Source organism: Urocampus carinirostris, chromosome 5 (assembly GCF_059441175.1).
Source record: "Urocampus carinirostris isolate Australia breed hairy pipefish chromosome 5, RoL_Ucar_1.0, whole genome shotgun sequence".
Taxonomy (NCBI): Eukaryota; Metazoa; Chordata; class Actinopteri; order Syngnathiformes; family Syngnathidae; genus Urocampus; species Urocampus carinirostris.
Window position 1 is genome coordinate 29,775,869 of NC_142353.1, and position 25,428 is coordinate 29,801,296.

At 38.7% G+C, this 25,428-nt stretch overlaps 1 protein-coding gene across 2 annotated transcripts in view; it reads right to left on the reverse strand.

Moving 5' to 3' along the window:
• Positions 1-25,428, reverse strand: part of rtkna (rhotekin a) — a 124,796-nt gene that overhangs the window by 63,510 nt on the left and 35,858 nt on the right. Inside the window, exon 1 of one of the 2 annotated variants that reach the window (XM_088336411.1) lies at positions 12,459-12,924. The exons of the other annotated variant lie outside the window; for it this stretch is intronic. Within the exon in view, the coding sequence (XP_088192537.1) occupies positions 12,459-12,554 (96 nt within the window). The 5' untranslated portion in view covers positions 12,555-12,924. Of the gene's footprint in view, positions 1-12,458; positions 12,925-25,428 lie in introns of those variants that run through there. 2 annotated transcript variants of the gene reach the window in all.

Here is a 25,428-nt window from a genome sequence, read left to right on the forward strand (position 1 = left end):
AAAGTGAGTACACCCCTCACATTTCTTCAGTATGTTTAATGAAACATCACTGAAGAAACATCAATTGACACAATGAAAATCAGTACAGTATGTCACAAGGGCCAAGAAATCGGGTGAAGTTAGGGGAGGGTGGAGAATGATTTCACGTGTGAGCTCGCAGTTTTCTTTTATTCTAAGATGAAAATGGTGAAAGTAAGAAAAAGACTGTTTCAAATACACTCCAAACGCAACACCCATCCCCCAAAAAGATGAGGAAAAAATGTGTTCGAGTGCATCTAAGAAATGCATGTACTTGCTCACGCAACAGAAGCTGCAATGATGACTTTAGTCCAAAATAATGTTCATAATGTTAACTTAGATAATAGTTAACTTAAAGAAAATGTGTAATCTTAACACTAAACTCGTAGCCAATATGTTGATATTATTAGATATCCAAGGTAATCCTGAGCATCTTTTTACGCAATTTAACACAACCTAAAAGACTCTCCTGTAAATCTTACTGCCTGCAAATCCCACATGTTTTCTGGTTTCGAACATAATTGACCTTTGCTGCCAGCAAGGTAAGGGATCATCAGTCTTACTGCAGCACAAACTACTTTACTGTCTCACCGTAGACAGGGATTAAATGCAGACAACTTGACCTTCGGCCTCTGAGGACCACAATGTATGAGGTAGGCCTGGTTATTTAAAGTTTGAAGAGAATCTCCAGTCATCTGAGGCATGACTACTACATCTGCTACAGTGGGAGCGTGTGAGAGGTCAAATAAGACACAAGGAAGAAACACCCACATGCTCAACATTAAGCAGGTCAGAAGTTTAACTGATGTTCCACTTCTAGGGACAGTTCCTTTTCACTAATGGCCGTAAGTGGAATGTGGTCACTCATCAAGAACCAATGGACATGCATTAAAAACCAAACTCCAGTGAGAAAACGTTAGGGTACATTGATTTTTATTATCTTAGGGAGCCATCGCAAAGTCCATACTGTATTTATTATGTCATTAGGGATTGGAGATTTAGCTAGATGAAGAACTGCTATTTTCTTCCTTAGCAATAACTGAAAAGAAACTATTACGACAAACCCAAAAGGTCAATGACAAGTCAAACAAAAGCCCAAAATATAATCCTAAAGAATGACTTCTATTTCTTTTAAGAAACACATTTTATTCTTATATCCTAAAGTGCTCTTCATTACATCTTCCCTTTGTAAAATCATAGATGACCATGGAATGTTACTCTCTGGTAGTATATTGTTGGAGCTACTCCACGGATTTTTTACATCCATTCTGAAACAAATGAAAGTGATGTAGACCCTCAGAAAACACCGTCCCCACCTTCTGTCTTTTTCACTTTATGGTGTAGAAAAATGTGTTTTTTGGCCACTTTTTGTAGTATTTTCCCCGACTATACAACATCAACAACCACTAATTTTGTGTGCCCAAAATTGTAAACAATTCGAACTTTGCAGTGGTCTATTATTGGTTTGGGCAACAGGATTATGAAAATGCCAATATGCTATTGGCCCAACTACTTCCCACAACTCCTTCAGTTCGGAATCTTGTGTGCCTTATAAACACTTTGCGTGTCAGTGATACAATACTGTATTTCTTGTACTCTATTTATTTGCTATGGGTCCCAAGGCAGTATTGTTGAAGGGATAATCGTGGACACAAAGTTTACATTCATTAGGCAATAAGAAGAAGGCACACGCATTGTTACCTTCACAATTGACGATTGGGACGATTATCAGAAAATAAGGAAGTCGTTAAAGCAACAGAGTCTTCTAAGGATATGCCAAGCCTAGTAAGAGTGTGCTTTCAAATCTGTTTTAATTTAAATTCCGCGGTCTCCTACCCCCTCTGCAGCTATGTGATACTCCACTTGACCAGCTCAAGTTATATCACACCAAAGTAAATTATTTTTTTCCTTTATATGTCCATTTATTCATAATGTTATTTAATTAGTTGCTTGTATATTATGCAAAATTTGTACTGATCTATATTGTTTGTTTTAATATTTTTTTCAGCGGTACCAAAAAACGTCTTTGATGTTGCTGCTGCTCAATGTTTTTGTGAACTATTCCAGTTTTTGTTTCCTTTGTCATTTTTCTCCAGGCTGCAGCCTTGTCAGGTCATCCAGACTCATAAGGTCAACACACACAAAGACAGGATTTGACTTCCTCAAACAAGTTTGAAAATTGAAATGAGCATTGAAAATCCTGCTTTTAGGAGTTCATGACATTGCAAATCCAATGTCCTCATTTGACATTGGCAACGAACTAGGGCTGCAACTGGGGATTATATTAATCACCGATAATTCGGTCTATTATTTTTTCGATTAATCCACTAATCTGATTTTCAAGAAAATTGTTGATGTCCTCTTTATTCAAATATTGAATTTTTGGAAGTGTAGAAAAGTAGTGTTACAAAACAACAGAATATTTTTAATATAAAATTAAACAAAAAAATCCAGGTTTATCTCAAATAACCCAACAATAAACAAAAAATACATACAAATGTTATGCTACACACCTGCAAATATGTAAGATAATATTTTTCTTCCTCCTTTTCCAAAGATAGAATTACATTTGGACTTATCATACAAAACAAAGCCAGAGAAAAAGCAATTTATTTTATTTTGTATGTAGCAAAAAAAAAAATCCACAAAAAATGTAAACCTACTTTTCAGTTTTTTGGGGAGGATCAAATCATTGAATATGATAAACATTCCCAATGTGCAAGTGATATTTCATATGCTTAAGAATCTCCCCCTTCTATTGAGTTAAACATGTCATCCTTGTTTTTCATTTATTTTATTAATTTGTTCAATTTGTTTCTCAGTATTTCTGCAGCACTTGCTGTTCCCTTTAAAATTGTTAACTTTGCGGTGTTTGACTGTTTTAATCCAATTTTTTAAAATTGCTTTTTTTTGTTTCTAATAATGCAATGTTCAATAAAAAAAAATAAAAAAATGTTAAGATACTTTTTATAAAAACTGACTCAAAGCGCCTCTGCTGGAGCAAAGTGGCACTACAACTCTCAGCACAACAAAATTTAATGCACTCTTATTTGCATTGATTTAACATGCTTAATGGTTCATAAACCACGCAATACAACGAAGGATATTTAAATTAGTTGCCAACGCTTTACTAATTGATTAAAATCGATTTTATCGATACGTTGTTTCAGCCATACACTGAAAGTGATGCAGCAGATTCAATGTGTCCATTGAATTTTCGTTAACGGGGACTCAAGGTGAGGAAGTGTGAGAACAGTGCACCAAGAGGAAAAAAAAAAATCAAGGCGGAAGGTAGATAAAAAAACGACACTTATCCGGCTGCGGTAACAGGAAATGCTATGTTTGAGTCTATTCATGGCGGAGTTCAACGCGATCGTGATGTCACTCCCAGTGGGAACGAGTAATTACACAAGACCATTTCCTGCTTCCCATCCGCCGTCTTAGTTTCTTTTTAAAGGGAATCTAGTACTCTTTGGACATTGGGCCCCTTTTGCACTTGGAACTTAGGAAGAAACAATGAAGTGAGAGACTGGCGAGCTAAGAGAAAAAGGAAGGCAAGAATGTGGTTGTTTCTACTACGGACCTGTCAAATCGTGAAGAGTCGGAAAGAGTCTCGCGACGGGGCATGAAAATAACAATGGCTGCACGGCATGATTAACTCCTGACCACGCAATTATATGCCTGAGGAATGCAGGAAAATCAGGCCTTAAAACATACACTTCTATTCTATAGCATATGAATAACCTATATTTTATGTTGACAATATCAGGGGATGGTGTCATAATAGTTGTAGTTTGCAATAGTCTTTGATCTGTGCAGCCCTTTGAGACTCTTTGTGATTAGGGGCTTAACAAATACACATGACTTGACTTGACTTGTGTTTTTAAATAGGCACAGAATGAACATGTCTGAATTCTGCTGAGAAATCCTTTTTTGAAAGTCCTACAACTTCTTTATATGGTTAACTCACAACTTTTTTCTGTAAATAGTAGTAGCTAAGTGAAACGGTATCCTTCTCAAATGATAAAATTGGCAGTACCCTGCTTGTATCAAATACAGTAAACACTTGGGATACACTGTCCCCACCTTTTAATGTTTTCATGTGACTCTGTAGAATAAGATCTTTTCACAGCCTTCCTTTAAGGCATTTCCTCCACTATACAGCATCATAAAAATGCTGATATTCTATTGGCTGAATTACCTCCCTCAATACCCCACTCGGTAGCCACTCGCTTTTCCACTTGACCAAAGGTAATTAAAATATTAATATGATTTCAAATTTTATCTATTTACTCATGTATGTATATTAGACATAAGTAGCATTTGCTATCACTGTCTTGTAGTACGGACAGACTGAAGAGATCTCTTCTTCCTCATGCCATGAGGCTCTTTAACGCCACCCAGCGGAGTAAAGGCCCACATTAAACCACACCCCCTACATTGCATATTACCGTATTTTTATTGCAGTGTGTATTTTATGTAGCACTATTTAAATACTTTATACAACACGCTACAGTGGGTATTAGCACGTCACATTAGGTATTTGTATATTGTATTCTTTTTGCATTATTATTGTATTGTTCTCAGCGCAGGGATGCTGCTGGAAATGTGAATTTCCCTGCGGGGATGAATAAAGCATCCATCTATCTTTCTATCTATATACGTTTTTTGTTATTTCAAGTCCTTCCATATGGCAATTTCCTTTTATGACCCACACCCCAGAACGGATTAATGTTGTATCCCGGGGGTTTAATGTACAGTATTTTGAGAATTATAAATTACTACACGATTCAAGTCATAAGTTGCACTGGACTATACATTACCATCGCAGCATAGTCAAGTCAAGTCATGTTTTTTTGTATAGCCATTAATCACAAGTAGTCTCACGGGGTTGCGCAGACCACAGACTATTGCAAACTAAATACTATTATTACTCCATCCCCTGATCTAAAACCTACATGAGGGCAAGGAAAAACTCAAAAACCTCAGCATGAGGAAAATGAAGAAACATTGAGACGGGACCGATCGAGAGGTAATCACCCTTACAGGATGATGAGGCTGCTATGGATGTTGCATTAACAAACAACCAAAATAAAACCAAAAATAAAATATAAAATAGATAACAATACGGCAAAACGATCGAGAAAGACAATGATTGCGTCGTGTAAAGGTGACGACAGTGTTTCCACCAAAAAGGAAGAAACTCGTTTTTGGTAGTTCTCCCTTAAATATAGCTGTGATGGTATTTTAAATGATTTTTCATCAGCATTTGGTATTGGTATCTGTGACTGCCCAACAGTTGACGCTTACGATGGTATTGGTTTGAGAAAAACATTTTTTATTGATGTATATTTTTGTGACTAACACGCTGAAGAACGATTTTTACATAAATTATTGAGTAAATAGTTTGTGAAACCGTTACAGTTTGCTTAAAAAGAGAAAAAGGAAAAGCCTCATCCACCCAGGCAATTTCATTCTCGTGGAGGTTCATATAATTGCAGGGGTAGTCATGTTTTTTAGGAAGTAAGAACATTTTTTTATGCAGACTGCCCTTGAATCTTCAATCATTTTAGTTAGTTTTTCAAAATATTCGGAAATAATTGCACGTGTTGCATTTTTTGTGGTGTACATATAATTCTGACTTATTTTATAAGTGGTTTACATGCTAAAAAGTGTCAGCCTTCAGATCTGATGCAATTGGTTTGTTAGGGGTTAGTTGGGAGCACCATTTATCTAATGCAATTGTTTTTTTTCCATTTTTCTTTAAGTAACTCGCATGCTGAAAAACTGAGTAACCCCAAAACTGTCCAGAACTTTGTCTGCAGAAGGTTAAGGGATCTGTGAACCCATCCATTCATCAATCCATCCATCCATCCATCCATCCATCCATCCATCATCTGCACCGCTTATGCTCAGTAGGGTCGCAGGGGTGCTGGAGCCCATTCCAGTTATCCCTGGGCAGTGGGCAGGGGACACCCTGAACCAGTTGACAGCCAGTCGCAGGGCACACAGAGACAGACAACTCACTTGCTCATTCACACCTAGAGACAATTTGGACCGGCCAATTCACCTGACATGCATGTTTTTGGAATATAGGAGGAAACCTTAGTGCTCGGAGGAAGCCCACGCAAGCACGGGGAGAACATGCAAATTCCAAACAGGAAGGTTCGCTCTCATGATTTCAGAACTGTGCCGCAAACGCGCTAACCACTGTGCTGCCGTGCTGCCCGATCAGTGAACCATAAACCGCTAAATTAATACAATTGGTTTGTTGATTTTTGTAAGTAGCTTGCATGCTGGAAAAGTGTGAGTATCCCCGATTTAATTGCAATTGGTTTGTTGGGGTGTTGCAAGTAGTTGGCATGCTGAAACGATTTGAACACTTCTGATCTAACGTACTCTGTTTGTAGGGGTATTTTAGTAGCTTGCGTGCTGAAAATGTATGTCCATTCCTGATCTCAAATAATGGGTTAGTTAGGGTTTAGAAAGAAGCTTTCGTGCTGAAAAATTGTGAGCAACCCTGATGATTGTAATTGGTTTGTTGGTGTTTTGTAAATAGCTTGCATGCTGAAAAATTGTGAGAACCCCCAATTAAATGCAATTGCTTTTGGGGGGTATTGCAAGTAGCTTGCATGCTAAAAAAGTGTAAGCAACCCTTGATCTAATGCAATCGGTTTGTTGGGGTTTTGTTAGTTGCTCGCATGCTGAAAAAGTGTGAGTATCCCTGAGCTAATGAAGTTGGGTTGTTCGGGTTTGTGAGTATCTCATTTGCTGACAAGGTGTAAGTACCTCTGATGCAATTTCATTGTCCGGGTCTTGGAAGCAGTTTTCATGCTGAAAAATTATGAGCACCAACGATCAAGCGCATTTGGTGTCAGTTGGTCTTTTAGGTAGCTGGGGTGCTGAAAGTGAGTGAGCATACCTGATGCAATGCAATAAGGCTTCACCGATTCCTGCAACATGCTAACTCGAGGAACGGGAAAGGGTTAAAAAGAGCATACCGTACTCCTTAGTGACTCATGCTTTTGCTCACGTTGCGTGTGTACAGGGTAGGCGCGGATTTCAGGTATATATGACCGGAGGGAGAATTCAAAACGGCTTTTCACTGTAATAACGGCGAGTTTTGATGATCCAGCAGGAGATTTTATGGACGCAAATAAAACCCCACAAATTACAGTTCGACAACAAACTGTATAGCTCAGCCTCGCACAAAGAATTCCTGTCTCAAACTCACCCGGTGTTTGGGGGAGATGGTGGAGGAAGAGCAAACAAACGACAATGTGGTAATTGATATATTTTAGCTAAATACTGACCTCCCTTGATGTGCAGACGTACGGACGGAAGATGATTGCTTCCCAGAATGACATTGTGCACTGATGCACTCCTCTTTTAATAAATGCATGTAATTAACTTTTTTGAAACTGTTCGGAATTATTCCTCGACATAATTGGTAAGAGTCAGCAGGAAGAAAAAAATGTGAGATGGAAAACAATGTAGGCACTCTGTTTTATTAGTAACTTAAGTCCGCATGATAGTGATTCCTTTGGTAACACACAAAAAACAGCTAAACATACCATCAAGACCAAAACAAACCAACAGCTAAACAAACCAAACAAAAAAGATCCAAAATAACTTAAAAAACAAATGCTGTTAGAGCAGTGCTTGGTCATTGGGAATGTCTATTAAAATGATTTTTTTTTGTGGTTAACTCAGTCAAATTAACCGTACTTTTTCTTTTTTTTGTTTTGTTCTTTCCTTCCTTCTCTCTTTCTCTCTCTCTCTCACTCTCTAGCTTTCTTTTTATCTTTCTCTATGATACCGTCCTCTATTTTTATCTTCCTCTTTTACTCTCATTTTTACTGTCTTTTTTCCTTTGTTTCGCTCTCCCTTTCTCCCCTTCATCATCTTTCCCACTTTCTCCTTCTTTCCTTCCGTCTTTTGTCTCTCTGTTTCCAATATTTAACCTGGTGATAACATAGTAAACATATTGTAAGTAGTACAATCCAAGTTATTATTTTAGAAGTGTACATCAAAATGGGTGCCCTTTACACTAATAAGAAGCAAAAGGTAGCTCTCAGCATGAAAAAGGTTGGAGACCTCTGGGTTAGAGTATCCTGATACAACGCGCTTGATAATGTATCAATATTGTAGTGTTATTGTACAATGCCAAATTTATTTTATCTGCTATCACCCAAAAGTACACAATTTCGTATGTATACTATATTTGTTATTTTTTTATATATATTATTAAGGAACACTTTGAATTTTAATGTTTTTAACTAAGAAAATTCTGATTCCACGAGTGGAGTCAGGTAAGCACTATCAACCTCAATGCTAGTCCTGTTCCTCTGAGATTCGGGATTATTGTGGCCAGTGCAAAAATCGAATTCTTTCAGAGAGAAAGCTCTGATGACATAGTCTGTTCTGCTTGATAGAAAAGCAGGAATTATACTGTATATGTTTGTTAGAAATACGATAAAATACAATACAATTTGGGGGGTGGCATTGGACCAATTTTAACATTGGGTTAGGGACACTCCAAGCTGTAATACATAGTTCGATAATAAAAATGCGGTAAAAACCTTCCTCTTTTTGACACACTTTCTTTTTCACATATTTATATGGAAGAGAGAGGCACAAAAACATACTTGGGAAAAGAGTGGCACTTAAAAAAATAATTTTATTTTGTATGTGTAGAACTCATCTCTCATCTCATTAGCCGTACCGCTTATCCTCAGTAGGGTCGCGGGGGGCTGGAGCCCATCCCAGCAATCATCGGGCAGTGGGCAGGGGACACCCTGAACTGGTTGCCAGCCAATCGCAGGGCACACAGGGACAGACAACTCATTCGCTCATTCACACCTAGGGACAATTTGGACCGGCCAATTCACCTGAAATGCATGTCTTTGGAATGTGGGAGGAAACCGGAGTGCCCGGAGGAAACCCACGCAAGCACGGGGAGAACATACAAACTCCGCACAGAAAGTCTGGAGCTGGATTTGAACCCACGACAGGTTCCCATGACATGAACTGTGCCGCACAAGCGCTAACCACTGCGCTGCCGTGCTGCCCATGTGTAGAACTGTTGTTGTTTTTTTAACTTTTTGATTAGCGCGCCGGATTGAGAACTCCTTATGTGGCTGCAGTTTGTCCCTTATTAGATCAGCCTGTTGAGTTTCCCAGTCCACATGAGCAATCAGATACACTCTGTCTCCCTATTTCCATATTTTGCATCATGCATTGTGTTATGCACTCTGATTGGCTAAACTGTCTCTCCGCTTTCAGTTAAGTACAGTAGTTATTTGTTAAAAAATGTTTACAGTACTTTTATTAGTTCAACAAATACCTAAGCCTGTGTAAAGTTGTGTTCTTTGGCTTAAGTGTATAATAGATTATTCAATTGTATAATTTGGCCTACCACAAGTTCTCCTTAAAAATTAACCTCCGTGATAAACAAGGGTTCACAGTGCACTTTGCTTTAAATTTTTTCATGATATATTTACTTTAAGGATAACCTTCAGTAAGACACAATGAATATTTTTAATGGATTTGTTCCTCCAAGAATTCCAAATTCAATCTGCTGAATAGAAAAGTAGTTTACTTGTTAGTCTCAATGTGGTGTGCATTGCATTCAAGGTTAGACTCACAAATCCCTTTATCAAAAACACCTGCACAGACTCGTTCTTCGAACAATCATGAATCCCCGAAATGCAGTGACTGCCAACTGATAAAAACGTGTTTTTCCATCTTTTAAAACTGCACACAGAGATTGTTTGTTTGTGTACTCATGTTACTTGCAGCCCGGCATGACTCCTTCCTCTGTCTCAACACAATTCGCAACACACACACAGAGACACAAGCAGTTCAACATGTGTGGACAGAAGCTCCCCAAGGGCCCCGTGAGGCCCCAAATGCACAGCTGTGCACTGCTAGCGACCCCCGAGAGGAAAGATGGCATGCACAAAGTTGCTGGTGGTATAACGTGCACGTGAGCGCCAGTTTGACGGCAGAACCCCGTGTGCCGACTCAACAAGGCACAGCTGACGGCTCATCGGGCCACCGACGGAGATGCACTGTACTGTAAATAGATTTCGAGCCGTCATTGAGCCTGCGTACCAGCGAGCTGGGAGGTCGATAAAAATAAAAGTTGACTGACACTCTATATAAATATAGTTTTGAAAAGCGATACTCTAAAAGGATAGGATCTTCCAACACACAAGCACCTAGCTTAATTTGGGAGTAAAATCATCCAATTTAGTCAATATATACTAGTCTGTGGTTAAAACTTTGCCTCTGTCAATCTGAATTATGTTTTTGTATTGTTTAATTATTTTTTTGTGCTGGGGTCTGGAAGTATCACATCGCTACATCTGCTTTTCACCTCTGCTGGTTCCCTGACTACTTGAGTCATGAGAAATGCATAGCTGGATATTAAAGACAAAATATAAATTATAGTACAAAAAATTAGAAATACAACAGGAGAAAATATTAGAATTTCAGATGTACCCAATGCCACGGAGAAAATAACTCAAGGTGCACAGCAAGAGAAGAAGAGGTACTACCAGTCCTAAAATGGTAAAATATAGCAATGACTAACTAACCCCTTAACGTTCCGCTGTCGGACTTTTGATGAACCACGTGTCTGTACGATGTCACCAATAACTGAAACACGTCAAGTCACATACTGTGTTTCAAGATATGATGATGACCATTTCAAAATGTGCTCATCCTAGAATAATAATAATAATAATAATAATAATTTCCTTTGTATTGTCATTCTTTGTAACAATGTACACAGAACGAAATGTCGATACACCTGACCCGTTGTAGCGAGTCGATGCAGCCGCAGCCAACAGAGGGCGCCGCCATTATACCAACTAGGTATGTCTCGGCCGAGGCGCGAACCAGCGACCTCCCAGTCTCAAAGCGGGCACACTACCATCTAGGCTACTGAGCTGGTAAACATCACGATCAGTCTGAAACAAGAGACCTAAAAACTATAAAGCCGTGATAGCTCACCAATAAGTCCCCTGGAAAGTTAGGTGATGAGTTGATATTCTGTAAGCATGAAGTCATTCCATCCAAGACTGTCCAGTGAATCAATGCGTGTAAAATATTTACTCCAAAACACACAATAAAGCCGGGAGATAAAAAGAATCCGCCTAAAAGCATTTTGCTTGTTGTAGTTTGTTTGTTTCACCACATAGTTTCAGTTTACAAATAAACAGACTCGTAAAATTGTTTTCAATATGGCTGTTTGATCTTTTGATTGACACTGCTGTCAGCCAATAGTAGGCTTTTTTTCACTGTCTAGGGCCCGCATTAGCCTATAAGGGCTTGTTTAATAAAAGAGAAATCGCCTCCTTGAGCTCCAAATATCTTCAGCTAGTAGTAATCAAGTCAAATGATGATTGACAGATTGGTTAACCGATGAAATTCTGAATAGAACGACACACTGATATTCACAGTGTATTCAAATTAGACCCCAAAATCAAAGTGTGCAATGCCACTCATGATTCATTTTACGCTCCGTTATTACGCGCAATTGTGTACAATCATTGATTGACTTCTGGAAAGTGAAGTCAAACTTTTACAACTCTTTCAAAATGTCTAAAATAACTGGCCAAATACTGAGTTGCAAAACTTTTAGTGCTGTTAACTTGTCATCTCCAAATGGCCACTTTTGGAAACGCCTTAATCAACCCTTTGAAAAATGTATAGAATAGAATGTTTAGTTTTCAGATTGTGATCAAATTTGACAAGGTACTAGGTAAGCTATTGTCTCAGCTGTTTTCCAGCTAAGATGCCCATGCTTCACACACGTGTAGTCATTTAATTGCAGACAAATATCCAGGTAAGAATATAAACCTTCTATTTCGGTGTTATCCAACTCAGATTATTTAATGCTATTAGCACTTGAAGTGATCATTCCAGTTTCGGACACAACTTCACAGTCTTATCTTAAAAGAGAAACCAAGACAGTCCATATTCTTCAAATAGTTCAAATACACAAAAGGTTGAGATTGGGATAAAAATCATATATATATGATACCTAAAAGCTGCAAGGAACTATTCATTCAACATTCCATTAATCCGTCGATTTATCAATTACTTCAACATACTGTTTTAGGACTCAGGATTTAAATTGACAATCAATGACATCATATTTTTTTTCTAAATTGCTCACAAATTATTCATATGCATGCATATTACACATAAGTAGTACTTAGTACCAGTATATAAATTGTGTCAATGTTTTTATTTGGGGTGCCGGGATTTCAGAACACATTATCCAATCACGATAAGTTCTATCCCCCACCATACAGCAATTTGAGAAACGAATAATATCATATTCCGCGGTCGACTGAATCTGCAAACGCTAAACGCTAAAGGGGACGAAATTAGGCAAAAACCTCCATTGCAACACAGTTACTTTTTACCTGCAAACTGAGGGCAATCTGCCTTATGTACATCATATTGAGGTCCTCCAAAATCCACAGTTTTTCCTCCATGTTTGTCAGTTTATCACCCGGCATCCTTTAGATAGAAATCCAGAAGTTTGTCCTCAATTACCCATTGAGATCCAAAATCATGATAACGACACTGTAACAGGTACTGCAGGATCCAAAAATAATTTCCGATGACAGCCTACGAGCAAAAAGTTGGAACGTCTTATCAGGTGTGGTTTACAAAATCCTGCAACTCATCAGCGTGTTCCTCTTCTGGTCCAAGTTTTACACAATGATCCAATCAGCGAGCCCACGGTCACCACGCGCCCGGGAAAGAATGGTGCCTTTGAAAAAGCATCTCTCTCCTCTGTAGTGAAACAGTGTCACGGCGGAGAATGCAATAGAGTGTCCAGGGCAAAGACAAGAGAGCTCTTGACAAAAAAGGCCATCGCCTCTGCGGGAGTGACCGGCACAACTGGCTCAGTGTGCGCACTCCTTCGCTATTCATTCCCTCCCCCTTTTCGCTCCCTCCACGCTAAATTAACCCCTACGACTCGCCTCCGTCTGGAGATAGTACTGTAATGAACTCACAATAACCACACAGATGAAAGGGACTGTGAAAGATGACTCCACGACCTTTTAAACTAATAAATAGCAAATTCCACAGTTTACACCATCATAAAAGGCGGGTTAGGAAAGCTATTTTTTGTCATCAAATCAGGTATTACTGTATTTTCTGCACTATAAAGCACACCAGCTTATAAGACGCACCCCCTAAAAAAACAGTCTTTACTCATATGTTTTTCATACATAAGGCGCATCTAACTATAAGGCAGGCGCATGCCATTGAGAATACAGTAAAGGCTTCAGAGTGTTTGGGTACCTTTGAATGTGACGCTAACCCAAATCGCAAAATATTGTATGCAATGGGAATCGAACCAGGGTAGTGGCGGTGTGAGCGCTGACACAGAACCACTAGGAACCAGTGGTACAGATGACATACAAAAACACTTTAGAGATCATCACATTATCCCACTATTTTTATTCTCAGTGCCACAACAGTGATATTTGCAACAATAAATGTATTTGTAAAAATCGTCATTTTCAATACAAAAACGAACATCGCTTGATTATTGTTTGAATTTTCGTAGATTTCATAGAAAGCGTAATATGTAATTAGATATAAACTGGCGTAGGAAACTACGGAAGATACTTTGTTAGCTTTGTTAAGTATTGGCAGACATTAGTAAACGATTGGGAATTGAGCAATGAATACATGATTGTTATTTAGCAAAAAATGAGTAAGAACTCACCACTAGAGGTTGCTGTATTATAGTTTGGTTAACAAGTTTGTGCATTTGAAAAAGTCATAACTGTATTCCCTCACCAGCGGAGTATGACTTTATTTATATTTTGATATAAGGAAGCAATTAACGGTAGTTGTTTGACAAAAATACTACGCTACCTTTTGGATAGACCTCAACAAAGAAGTAGAAGAAGCTTGTTTTTGACAATGAAGAAGCTCCTGCGTAGAAGATGAATGCATTAGTTAGCTCCAACGTTCGACCATTATTTCAAATATTTATATTGTTTCACTGCAGGTTTTGGTTTTATTTTATGCCAACAACTAACATCAATGTATACAAGTTATGAAAGTGGGCAGTACAGTAATCCCTCGGTTAATGGGGACCAAGACCACCCGCGAAAACTGAAAATCCGCGAAGTAGCAGCGCCCCTTCAAAAATGCCTAAAAAACATTTACAGGTATACAGTATACCCCCCCTGTATACAGTATACCATAAAGATGACGGGTAGAGAGAGAGAGAGAGAGAGAGAGAGAGTGAAATTCATGTTATAACAAAAAAAAACAACTGTAAAAAATGTTGTATGTACACGGAATAGGACTGCGGCGAAACCACTATGAACCATTCAGTATGATTGTATTAACCGCTCTCAACCACATGCAGCCATCGCAGTTTATTTCGCTTGTTAACACTGCCGGTTACATATTGAAAATAAAAACAGTGAAAATGTGATATTTGATGAGTGTTTGTGAAGCGTTTTGGGAAAGAACAGTTAAAAAAATGGTCTGTGTTCATTTTAATGAAAGTGAAAGAGCTACCTTCTGACAATAACAACATACTTTAGCTATCGGCATCGAACGGCTTTTATACACGAAACCACACACAATTAGCCGTGTTTAGGTAGTACAAACAACCGCTCGCTTTTGGTATAATAAAGTCAAACTTGAGATGAAATGTGACAGAAGAGAATATACTTAAGTCGTGTCGCCGAGTTCCTCCATGATAAACTGAGCGCCACATAAGAAGGGGGTGAGGTGGGAGGAGTTAAAGGAGGAAGGTGAGCGAAGCCGTAACTCACCATGACTAAGCATTGTGTCAGGGCCTACCCCTCCTCTTCACAATAAGAGTGTCCACACCATGTCCTCAGTTGACATGAGCTCAATGGCGTCAAGTCAATAAATGCTTTTATTGAGAAGCTAAGGTATATTTTTTAGACCCGCGAAGCTCTGAACCTGCAAAAGTGGAACTGCGAACTAGCGAGGTTCCACTGTATTCACAAACGTTGACTTATACAGCTTGAAACCTTTGTCCTTAATAACAAATGATGAGGAGGAATCCGTTTTAGTGATGTGACTCACGTCCTTCAGCTAAATTGTTTGTATCTCACGACATTCCTCCAAAGAATAGAGTCATTTTGCTTGGGGACAGACACAGCAGAAATAACTCCACAATTCGGCCCTCAAAATGTCAATCAAGAATGAAAATTATTGGGAGACTTGAGAAGAACCAACAGGAGAAATGCATTGCTGATTTTGTCACAAATGTTTTGGCATATAAACGTATGGATACTTCGAGTGTGTCTTCCTAGGGCTGCAACAACAAAATCGATAAACATCTATTAATATCAGTTATTAAAAGCGTTAGCAACTAATGTCATCATCGATTTGTTGTGTCGCGCGATTTATGAGCCAATAAGCACTTTAAATCAATGCAATTAAGAGTGCATTCATTTTCGATTTAACATTGTGGTAGTACCACTTTGGTCCAGCAGAGGGCACCTTGAGACTGTTTTAATGAAAAAGGATTGTACATTTTTGAAAAAAAACCTGTTTTTTTTAAACATAGCATCATTACAGAAAAATTGGCGTGAAACAGTCAAACTCTACCAAGTTAACATTTTTATAAGAATAGAAAATACTTCAGAACTCCAAAAATTTTTTGGGAAAATTAATTATTAAAATAAAAAGGGAAAAAAATGATAAAAAAATAATGATAAAATGTTTTACACAACACAACGGGAAGATTCTTAAACACATCATATATAATTTAGATATTATTTGCACATTGGTACTGTACATATTAAATATTTTTAAAAGTGGATCTACATTTTTGATATTTTTTTTGATGACGAAAAACATTTTTACACATAAATTGAAATATATTGCTCTATCTTCGCTTTGGTTTTGAAAGATAAGTCAAAATGTAATATGTTCTTTCGATAAGGTAGGAAACGAATATCTTATATATTTGAGGTGTATAGCACACAATTGTATGTATTTTTGTGCATTCTTGATTTTGACAAACACTTGAATTTTGTATTTTTTTATATTACAGAATACCGTAAATTCCGGACTATAAGCCGCTACTTTTTTCCCTAACTTTCAACCCTGCGGCTTATTCAGTGATGCGGCCAATTTAGGTAATCTTTCTAACGGCCGCCAGCGGCGCTCGAGTGTTACTACCATTAACTGCCCTGTCAAAGCTATTTTATTATTATTAAAGCTTTGAAAACTCTCTTTGTAAATATGTGTAACCCATGTATAATATGTATTTGCAACTTAATATTTTTGTAATGTATATATTTGTATTTATTTTAGACACTTATTCAGATATGTTTTGCACGGGTGAACGAAAAATGGGGTGCGGAACAAACGCGGGGTGCCGAGTTTAAGTGGGGACTGCTAAAGGTGAGGGACAGACAAGGAAAGAAGAGGGGGTAAAAAAGTTGGTTAAATAAAAAGGAGTTGCGTGAGTAAATGTGTTCATCTGATATATTTTTCCCACCCTTACCTTTGGAAATATACACTTTTTTCCTTGGATTACTTTCAACGGAACCTGGACTCTGCAGGTCTGCATCAAACCTTAAGTACCGGTATCATTTTCCGTTCATTTTGCCGGCTGTGATTTTTGGACTGTGGACTTTAATGAAGGACATTTAGTTTCAATCATGGGACTTGAAGTCGGGTTTGGGTTAATTTTGCGTTGGCGTTACATGTTTAAATGTGGGTGCATGCGGCTTGTATACAGGTGCGGCTTGTGTATGTAGAAAATCGGTTTTCCTCTTGAAATGTGGTGGGTGCGGCTTATAATCAGGTACGCTCTATAGTCCGGAATTTACGGTAGTCTGTTGTTGTGTTTCTATCTGCCCAAAACTTCAGTATAGAAAGAAAAGGAAATACAAAATATGTTTATAAAAGAAAAGAAAATCTGATTTATCGATTAATCGAAAAAAATGATTGACTTATTCATCAATTATTAAAGTAATCGTTAGTTCCAGCCCTAGTCTTTTTACATATAACAATAAAACTGACTACTGTATGTTGAAAAGAAAACCATCAGCAGGTCACGGGGCCACAGGCATTTCGCAGAGATTGCATGCATATTTTACATCCCATAAACCCAGTGTCAAAGAGCGCTTCAATCATTTATAACAGGCTTTAAAATATTGATTTAAAGTCATTCTGAGAAGTTATGGCCGCATCCAACACATGTGGCGCTCTAACTGATACTGTTTCACATTGCAAACTCCAAGATGTTACACACACACGTCGAAGGAATTGTTATTGCGGGAAGAAATATGTTACCTCCGGGGGAAGGTCTGGTTCCTTTCTGGGCCTGCGGATTTATCCATGAAAAACATCCCAAAATCTACAACATGTGCCTTTCTACTGTTACGCCACCACCGTCCAGAGGAGGGGGACTTATTTATAGTCGCTGTCACCAATAATCGCCATTGGGGAACCTGCATTCTGAGAGGTGGATTTGGGACATGGGTCATACTTTCCAGACGTGCATATTTGTCTGAGAATCCCTAATTAAAGCTGGCTTATTAAGTCTAGTTGATGCTGGAATGAACTAGTGCAATTCATATCCTGGATGAATGACCTCTTACAGGGTTTGTACACCTTTATATGGCCAAATTCAAGCACTTATTAAGGACTTTCAAAGCCTTTTTTCCAATTTTTCTAGAAGAAATCAAGTGTGAATAGTGTATTTTGTCAATCCAAAAAAAGAGGGGAGCGTGCAGTTTTCCGGTATTGCAGCATAGCAGCTACAAGCTATTTGATTTTCATAACAACTACTTGACTTGTTTACCCGACTGCCCTTTTTGCACATCTGGTTAACTGGTCCTCTTGCACTCTTTGCACTACTGTATAATACTATACATAGCTATAATTATTTAGCATACTATTAGTACTTCAAAACTCCAACTTAATACAACATTTTATTTATATCTGTACATTCAAGGAAACTGCGGGTCGGATCTATCGCCATTTCGTTTTGTATACACGTGTACAAGAATGACAATAAAGTATATCTGAATCTGAAAACTACACACAAGTAAAATTAACTTGCTTATTGTATTTGCATTTTAAATCTTTCAACAGTTTTACTTATTCTGCATAATTTTGTTGCATGATTTGAATTTAATATATGAAACACTTAAAAGTAGCATTGGATCACATGCCTCTCATTCACCATTTTCAATGGTACCTTTTTAGTAAGTCAGAGCAGGATGTTATTTTATTTCCTTGTTTAATTTTCAGTTTTTGGCCAAGCGAATTTCATTTTCGGTTTCCCTACTTTTTGGAACATGTCATATGCCCATAGACTTGGTCAACTTTACACAGTAAAAAAACAAAGAAGTACTTTAAAAGCCCTTTGACCTGTTAGGAGGATAGGGAAGCAATGCCGGTAGCAGACTGGCTCATTTCCCCGAGGAAAGCCTCTGCCCTACTGAACTTAAATCACCAGGCTAGTGTGTAGCAGACATCAACATACACACCCTAAGAGCGCTGATTTATTGTTTTTGAGGTCGGAAGAGAAATAGCTGACATGACCGATGTGGAGGGTGGGATATAGACCTGCAACATGCCAAGGAATGCACGTGAAAGTGCTCTGGGAATTAGGGAGAACATTTGAATTGGACCATCATTTGGAGATTGAAGAGCTTTTATTGTTCCAGGAAAACGATGAAAGCATGAAGAAGTGTTTTAGGTGTAATACTCTCCATACATCCAAAAGAACATTGTTGACGCCAGAGCTCATGAAGTTTGATGGTTCTTGCTCAATATGTTCCCAGAGAGGTTGGAAGCACGGGATGATTGTGCAATACGAACTAAAAAAGGGGTCTAGCTGGGTCTTCCAAATCATCATTGATACTTTTTCAGTACTTAAGAAACAAATTGATATTATTTAGTATAATCTTCTGTATCATATGCGTAAATGTTACTTTGACTTGGTAACTTTGTCTCTATTCAATTTGGTCTGCAATTAACAGCAAAACTTTTATTTTTCATAGTTTGTTTGTTTTCAATTGTATTGTATCAGTTCTGTTACGGTTTCATCCCCTTGGATTACTTTTTTGTACTATCCTGTTAACACCCGGGATACAAAATAAATCCGATCAGAGGTGCAGGTCGAAAGGTGAAATTGCCGTATAGCGGTGGATAGAAACCTATGGTAATTTGCTAATGCATTCTGAACCCCCGGTAACGAAAACAAAACCATCAAAAAACAAAATACCGTGAATTCCGGACTATAGAGCGCACCTGATTATAAGCCGCACCCGCCACATTGCGGGGGGAAAACCGATTTTGCACATACACAAGCCGCACCTGTATATTAGCCGCATGCGCCCACATTGAAAAAAACAAAATACAAACACGAAATTAACCCATGGCAGCCGTTAGAAAAATTACATAAATTGGCCGCATCACTGAATAAGCCACAGGGTTGAAAGTTTGGGAAAAAAGTAGCGGCTTATAGTCCGGAATTTACGGTAGTTTGTAGTACGGTATGTGCGATTTGCCGAAATTGAATCGACATTGTGATGTAACATAGTGTGATTGTGTAATCGTATAAAACCTGTAAAGACCAAGAATTATTTTTCGTCACTTAGGTAAAACCTACTAACACCAGTTCTAGACGAGTCCTTGGTTCCATGGAGGAAAATATAACTGATTTTAGGGTCCCCTTTGACGTATTTTTTTCCATTACACAGTCTTTGCTGTGAAAGACATTTGATGTTTATGATAAAGGTTTTGTTCCCTGCTTATGACCTTAGTTTCATCAATGACAACAAAGAAAATAAACCCTAGAAGCAAATCTCCCTCCAAAACAGCTGACGTCATTGCATTAAAACATCCTTGGAGAAGAACGCGGACTGAAGACTTATGTCATTAACTCAATAAAGGGGTCACACTTGCTGGCACAGACACAGATGAATCAGGCCAAGAGATTTTTGGCCAGTAACCAAAGAACGAGGCTCGCTTGAGAGTCGATTAAATGTTTGCGAAGAAACTAGTAGAGCTAGGCGGGGATTTCCCCAATCCTTAATGATTGCTGCCGGATCAAAATGCATTTGTGTGTCTAATTTTACAAGGTATGCGCATGACTACTAGGGATACACCATTAACCGAAATCGAATCAATATCGCGATGTAACGCAGTGTGAGAACAGGGGTCCAATATATTTGTCACTGCTACTCTTCAGTTATTTTGTTAAGAAATATAATATAAAATGTTAAGATCATTTGGTTCCACTTCACCAATGTGTCTCGCGTGTTGTTGATCATTTGCAGTTTGTTGCTCTAAGTTTGAAGTCTCAAATGTGGTAATAACACAAAACGTTCTGGAGAGGAAGGGCAATACTTCAGCTAAGCACTGGTTATACGCAAATAAAAGTCACAACTTTTTAGTAAGATCTACCAAAGCTTTATCTTTACAAAAAAAAAAAGAATGAATAGACAACAATGTATGCTAATTGTATTACATTACATTTAGTGAAATTCAACCAGCTATGATGGATGAATAAGCAAGAATGATTCACAAAGGTTGCAAATTGCTGCTTGCTTTGACGTTTGCTGACACGATTGAAACCATATATGATTTTGGAGTTTGAAACTTTAAAAAATATATATATATTACTCATCCCCCCTACCTTGTACCATTCCATCATCCCAGACATGCACACATGCATCGGTGTCCATCAAAAAAATATGGGACTTTTCATCTTCAAAAGCAGTTCAAAAGACTACAAGCTGTTTGCTGTAAAAGAAGAAAAAGTTCCGAACCCAATGGAGCTCTGAGCCACATATATTAAAGAATACTGACTCTCATCTTGAGCCAATTTCAGACGCAAATCTCACCCAGTCAATCATACATAAACAATGCTACAACACACAAAGACTTGAGCATTTGAAAACAGCAGGAAAACATCTGGAAGAATGAGGGCCCCTCTGCAATTTTAACTACAATAGAACCCCGGGTTACAGCATCCCAGGCTTATGATGCCTTCACGTCTTTTCAATTTGGGAAACCAAGTGCTTGGAACACAATATCTAATCATCAAATCTTTTTATCTCCCACTGGTCAAACTTACCTCGAGATGACGTCCTTATTGACTTAAGAGGAGATGACTGTTAACAAAATAACGACTACACAGAACAAAAAAATTGCAGTTGAATAATTGTTTTTTCTTATACATAAGTACAACAACATTGGAGGGCTTCTCTTTTCAATTGTAGGGTGATATCCTGCTACAATTTCCCCTAACCTTCTCCAAACACCGACTCACAACGAAAGACCCACAATTCGTTCACAAGACTTTTCCTTTTTCTTAAAATGGCACACAAGAGCACACACAACAGGGCCCGCGGACAAACATTGCAGTCATTCACAGAAAGTGACCAGGCTCTCCAGCTGTATAATAAAGTTTTGAATCCCCAGTCTGTTCATTTGTATGAAGAGATTCATGATTTGCTTATGTGTCATATTTCATGCCAAATGATTTATTTTATTGTGTGTCAGAATGAAATTTTGCAAGAATTATTTTAATCAACCAATTGGAGAACTTTTTTTTGAAAAGCATCAAAAGGAACTTCCACTGGTTGCAGGACACGCTTCCAGTGACATAAGCATTTTAAAAAGGGATGCCCAAACAGCTTTCTCTCGCTCTTCTACCAGCGCTCCTCCTGCCGAGAAAACCCGCGAAGGGGGTTCGGGCTGGCTGGGACTAAGATAGCCGACCGAGGTCTCCACGCTTGGGGCCTAGCCACCCCAGAGCCACGAGGCTTGGAGAGCCCGTGGTTCTGTTGCTCCCTGTTGTATAGATGAGAACAGCAAGATCAACCATAGGAGAAAAACCTGGTTTTCTTCAGTTTCCTGTGAGGCCTTGTGTGGCATGACACACATCCCTTCCCCAAGAGTCCTCTATGGTCTTAGAGGTACTCAGGAAAAAAAATGTGACAAACTGTCTTTCGTGCTTTTGGCGAAGATTTCATCCTGACACGGTATTAAAAAGAATCTTGATCCTTAAAATAAGTTGATTACCTTTAAAATCGGGCTTATAACCAGTAGTGCCAATTGCTACGGAATTCTGTCCCCCAATCCCTCTTGACATGAGTTCAATTGTCTCCTGCCACTAATTACTTCGTTTATTGATTGGATTTTCTTGTTTTCATAAATAAAACCTGATTGTTATAAGCAAATATGTGTGTGTTTTTTTCCCTGTTTTTCTCCAATTTCCTTTTGGACTGATCAATCAGTAGCCATATCAACAAACTGCAAAATCAAACATTTAAAGCTAATAATACAATATTTTTAGAGTGCTGCTTTCTTCATGATAAATCAAAGGCACAATATGGGGCTATTTTGAACTAACTTGTATGGAAACCGTGAGCACCACCTGCTGGTTTAAACGGCAAGCACCGAAAGAGATTTTGAACCAAATAATTATTATTTAAAGTAATTACCCCACACTGTGTAAGTACACGCTAGCATTGGGTATCATCGAATTGAGCCAGGTCTCCGTGATGTTTAAAATACAACTGTGCCGATAAAGCGGTTTCCCACAATTTGTACCTCATGGGTAGCCTAGCAGAGTTGTTAGCCTAGCCGTTATCAGTAGGCCGGACCTGAAGCCAGGCTATTACTTTCCCCTACCGATACCGCCTCAGTCTCTTCCCATACCCAATAACAATCCACGAAGCACCTGGTGAAGATCAGCATTTCTTTGGGCTCTTCTAACTTTGCTCATAGTCCGATTTAATTGATGAATTTCTTTTCAATGTAACGAGCCACTTAAATACAAGCTGTCGCCATGCTTTGCAGTTTGGTGTGTGGACCCATTGACTTGCCCCCATGATAGCATTTGTTCTCTGCTGCAGAACATAATGCATGCATGATGAAAATCCACAAAGTATCAAAACAGTGAAAAATAAACCGCAATACAGCGAGGGATTACTGGCATTTAAAATTCGACATTATAGTCATGTCAGGGACTAGGTCACGTCTGCCGGTCCTCGATGACAGCATGGAATGATGATCTGTGAAAGGAGACGTATCTGGGAGAAATCCCCCTGGAGGTCAGTCCTTGGTTACAGAGCGTGGAGAGAAGACCTGCGCCAACGGCTGCAAAGTCATAACTCTGTCACCGTGGCAGGGAAATGACATCATAAATTTCGTCTGCAGCCTACCTTGTTATTAGGTGCTTTCGTTTCACTCTGTGAATTCGGACTGATCTAGCTTCCAATTTACTGTTCGATACATGGGGGAGGTGTAGTGGGAAGTCGCGTCGGAAACTATATGAGTACCCCGCCGCACAAATCAGAGGGCTTCAGAATACGTCAACAATTCATGTCAGCATAAGCAGGTTGGGGGAAGTACGTGGCACTCTACAGATGCAGCAGTTCATTTATCTCCAATAAATATAGGAGGCTCAAGTTGATTTGAGGGAAAGCACCCGTCCAATTTCTAGACTCCTTGTCCACATTATAATGCTGATGTACAAAACTCAATTCCAATGAAGTTGGGAAAGTGTGTTAATTGCAAATAAAAATTGATCCAAGTAAATTGCAAATTCTTTTCAACCCATATTTAAATGAATGCACAGCAAAGACAACATATTTATTGTCTTCACTCATAAACTTTATTGTTTTGGGAGAAAATCATCAACTCTGTAATTTGATGACAGCAACACGTGCCAAAATAGTTGGGACAGGTGTCAATAACTACTCAGAAAGTGGATGAATGGAAATCAACCAACTATTTGCAGGTGAACAGATGAATTAGCAACAGGTGAGAGTTGTTACTGGGTATAAAAAAGGGAGACCCGAACAAGCTAAGTCATTCACATGCAAGGATGGGGCGAGGTTCACCTCTTTGTGAACAACTGCGTGAGCAAATTGTTGAACAGTTTAAAAACAACATTCCTCAAAGTACAATTGCAAGGAATTTAGGGATATCATCATCTACAGTCCATAATATTGTGAAAAGGTTCAGGGAATCTGGAGAAATCACTGTGCGTAAACGGCATGGCCGTAAACCATTATTGAATGCCCGTGACCTCCGAGCCCTCAAGCGGTACTGCATTAAGAACCGACATCAATGTGTAAAGGACATCACCACATGGGCTCAGGAACACTTTGGAAAACCACTGTCAGTCAATACAGTTCGACGCTATATCCGTAAGTGTGGGTTAAAACTTTATGTTGCAAAGCGTAAGCCATTCATCAACAACATCCAGAAACGCCGCAGGGTTCTCTGGGCCCGAGCCCATCTAAAATGGACTGATACAAAGTGGAAAAGTGTTCTGTGGTCTGATGAGTCAGTTTTCCAAATTGTGTTTGGAAATTGTGGACGTCGTGTCCTCCGGTCCAAAGAAGAACAGAACCACCCAGACTGTTATGCACGCAAAGTGCAAAAGCCAGCATCTGTGATGGTATGGGGGTGCATGAGTGGCCAAGGAATGGGTAACCTGCACATCTGTGAAGGCACCATTAATGCAGAAAAGTACATTCAGGTTTTGGAACAAAGTATGTTGCCATCCAAACAGAATCTTTACCATGGGCGCCCTTGCTTCTTCCAGCAGGATAATGCCAAGCCACACACTGCACGTCTCACGACAGCGTGGCTTCGTAGTAAGAGGGTGCGGGTGCTTGACTGGCCTGCCTGCAGTCCTGACCTGTCTCCCATTGAAAATGTGTGGCGCATTATAAAGCGCAGAATAAGACAAAGGAGACCCCGGACTGTTGAACAGCTGAAGCTGTACATAAAGCAAGAATGGGAAAGGATTCCACTATCAACGATTCAACAACTAGTCTCCTCACTTCCTAAACGTTTATTGAGTGTTATTAAAAGGAAAGGTGATGTAACACAATGGTGAAGAAGCCCCTTTCCCAACTACTTTGGCACTTGTTGCAATTATAAAATTCTAAGTTTATCATTATTTGCTTATGGAAATAAAGTTTATGAGTTTGAACATGGATAATCTTGTCTTTGTGGTGTATTCATTTAAATATGGGTTAGAAAAGGTTTGCAAGTCATTCTATTCTAATTTTACTGACATTTTAAACTTTTTCCCAACTTCAATGGAATTGACTTTTGTAATAGGTTGAATACATAGTTATATGAATACAAAAAAACAAAAATGGGTAAGCAGTATAAAAATATATTAAAAAAAAAAAACACCTGTGAAAACCTCAGCCAAGATTTGAACCCTTAACCCAGGGACTGTGACACAATTGGGATAAGACAAAACCAAGAGGCAACTGCAGCATGAATTAACTTAATATTATTTAATGAAGGACATTTTATAAGGAGGTACTTAATAAAACACACTGTCCCTTTAAGTGCAGCCCTAGCAGATTGTGGATT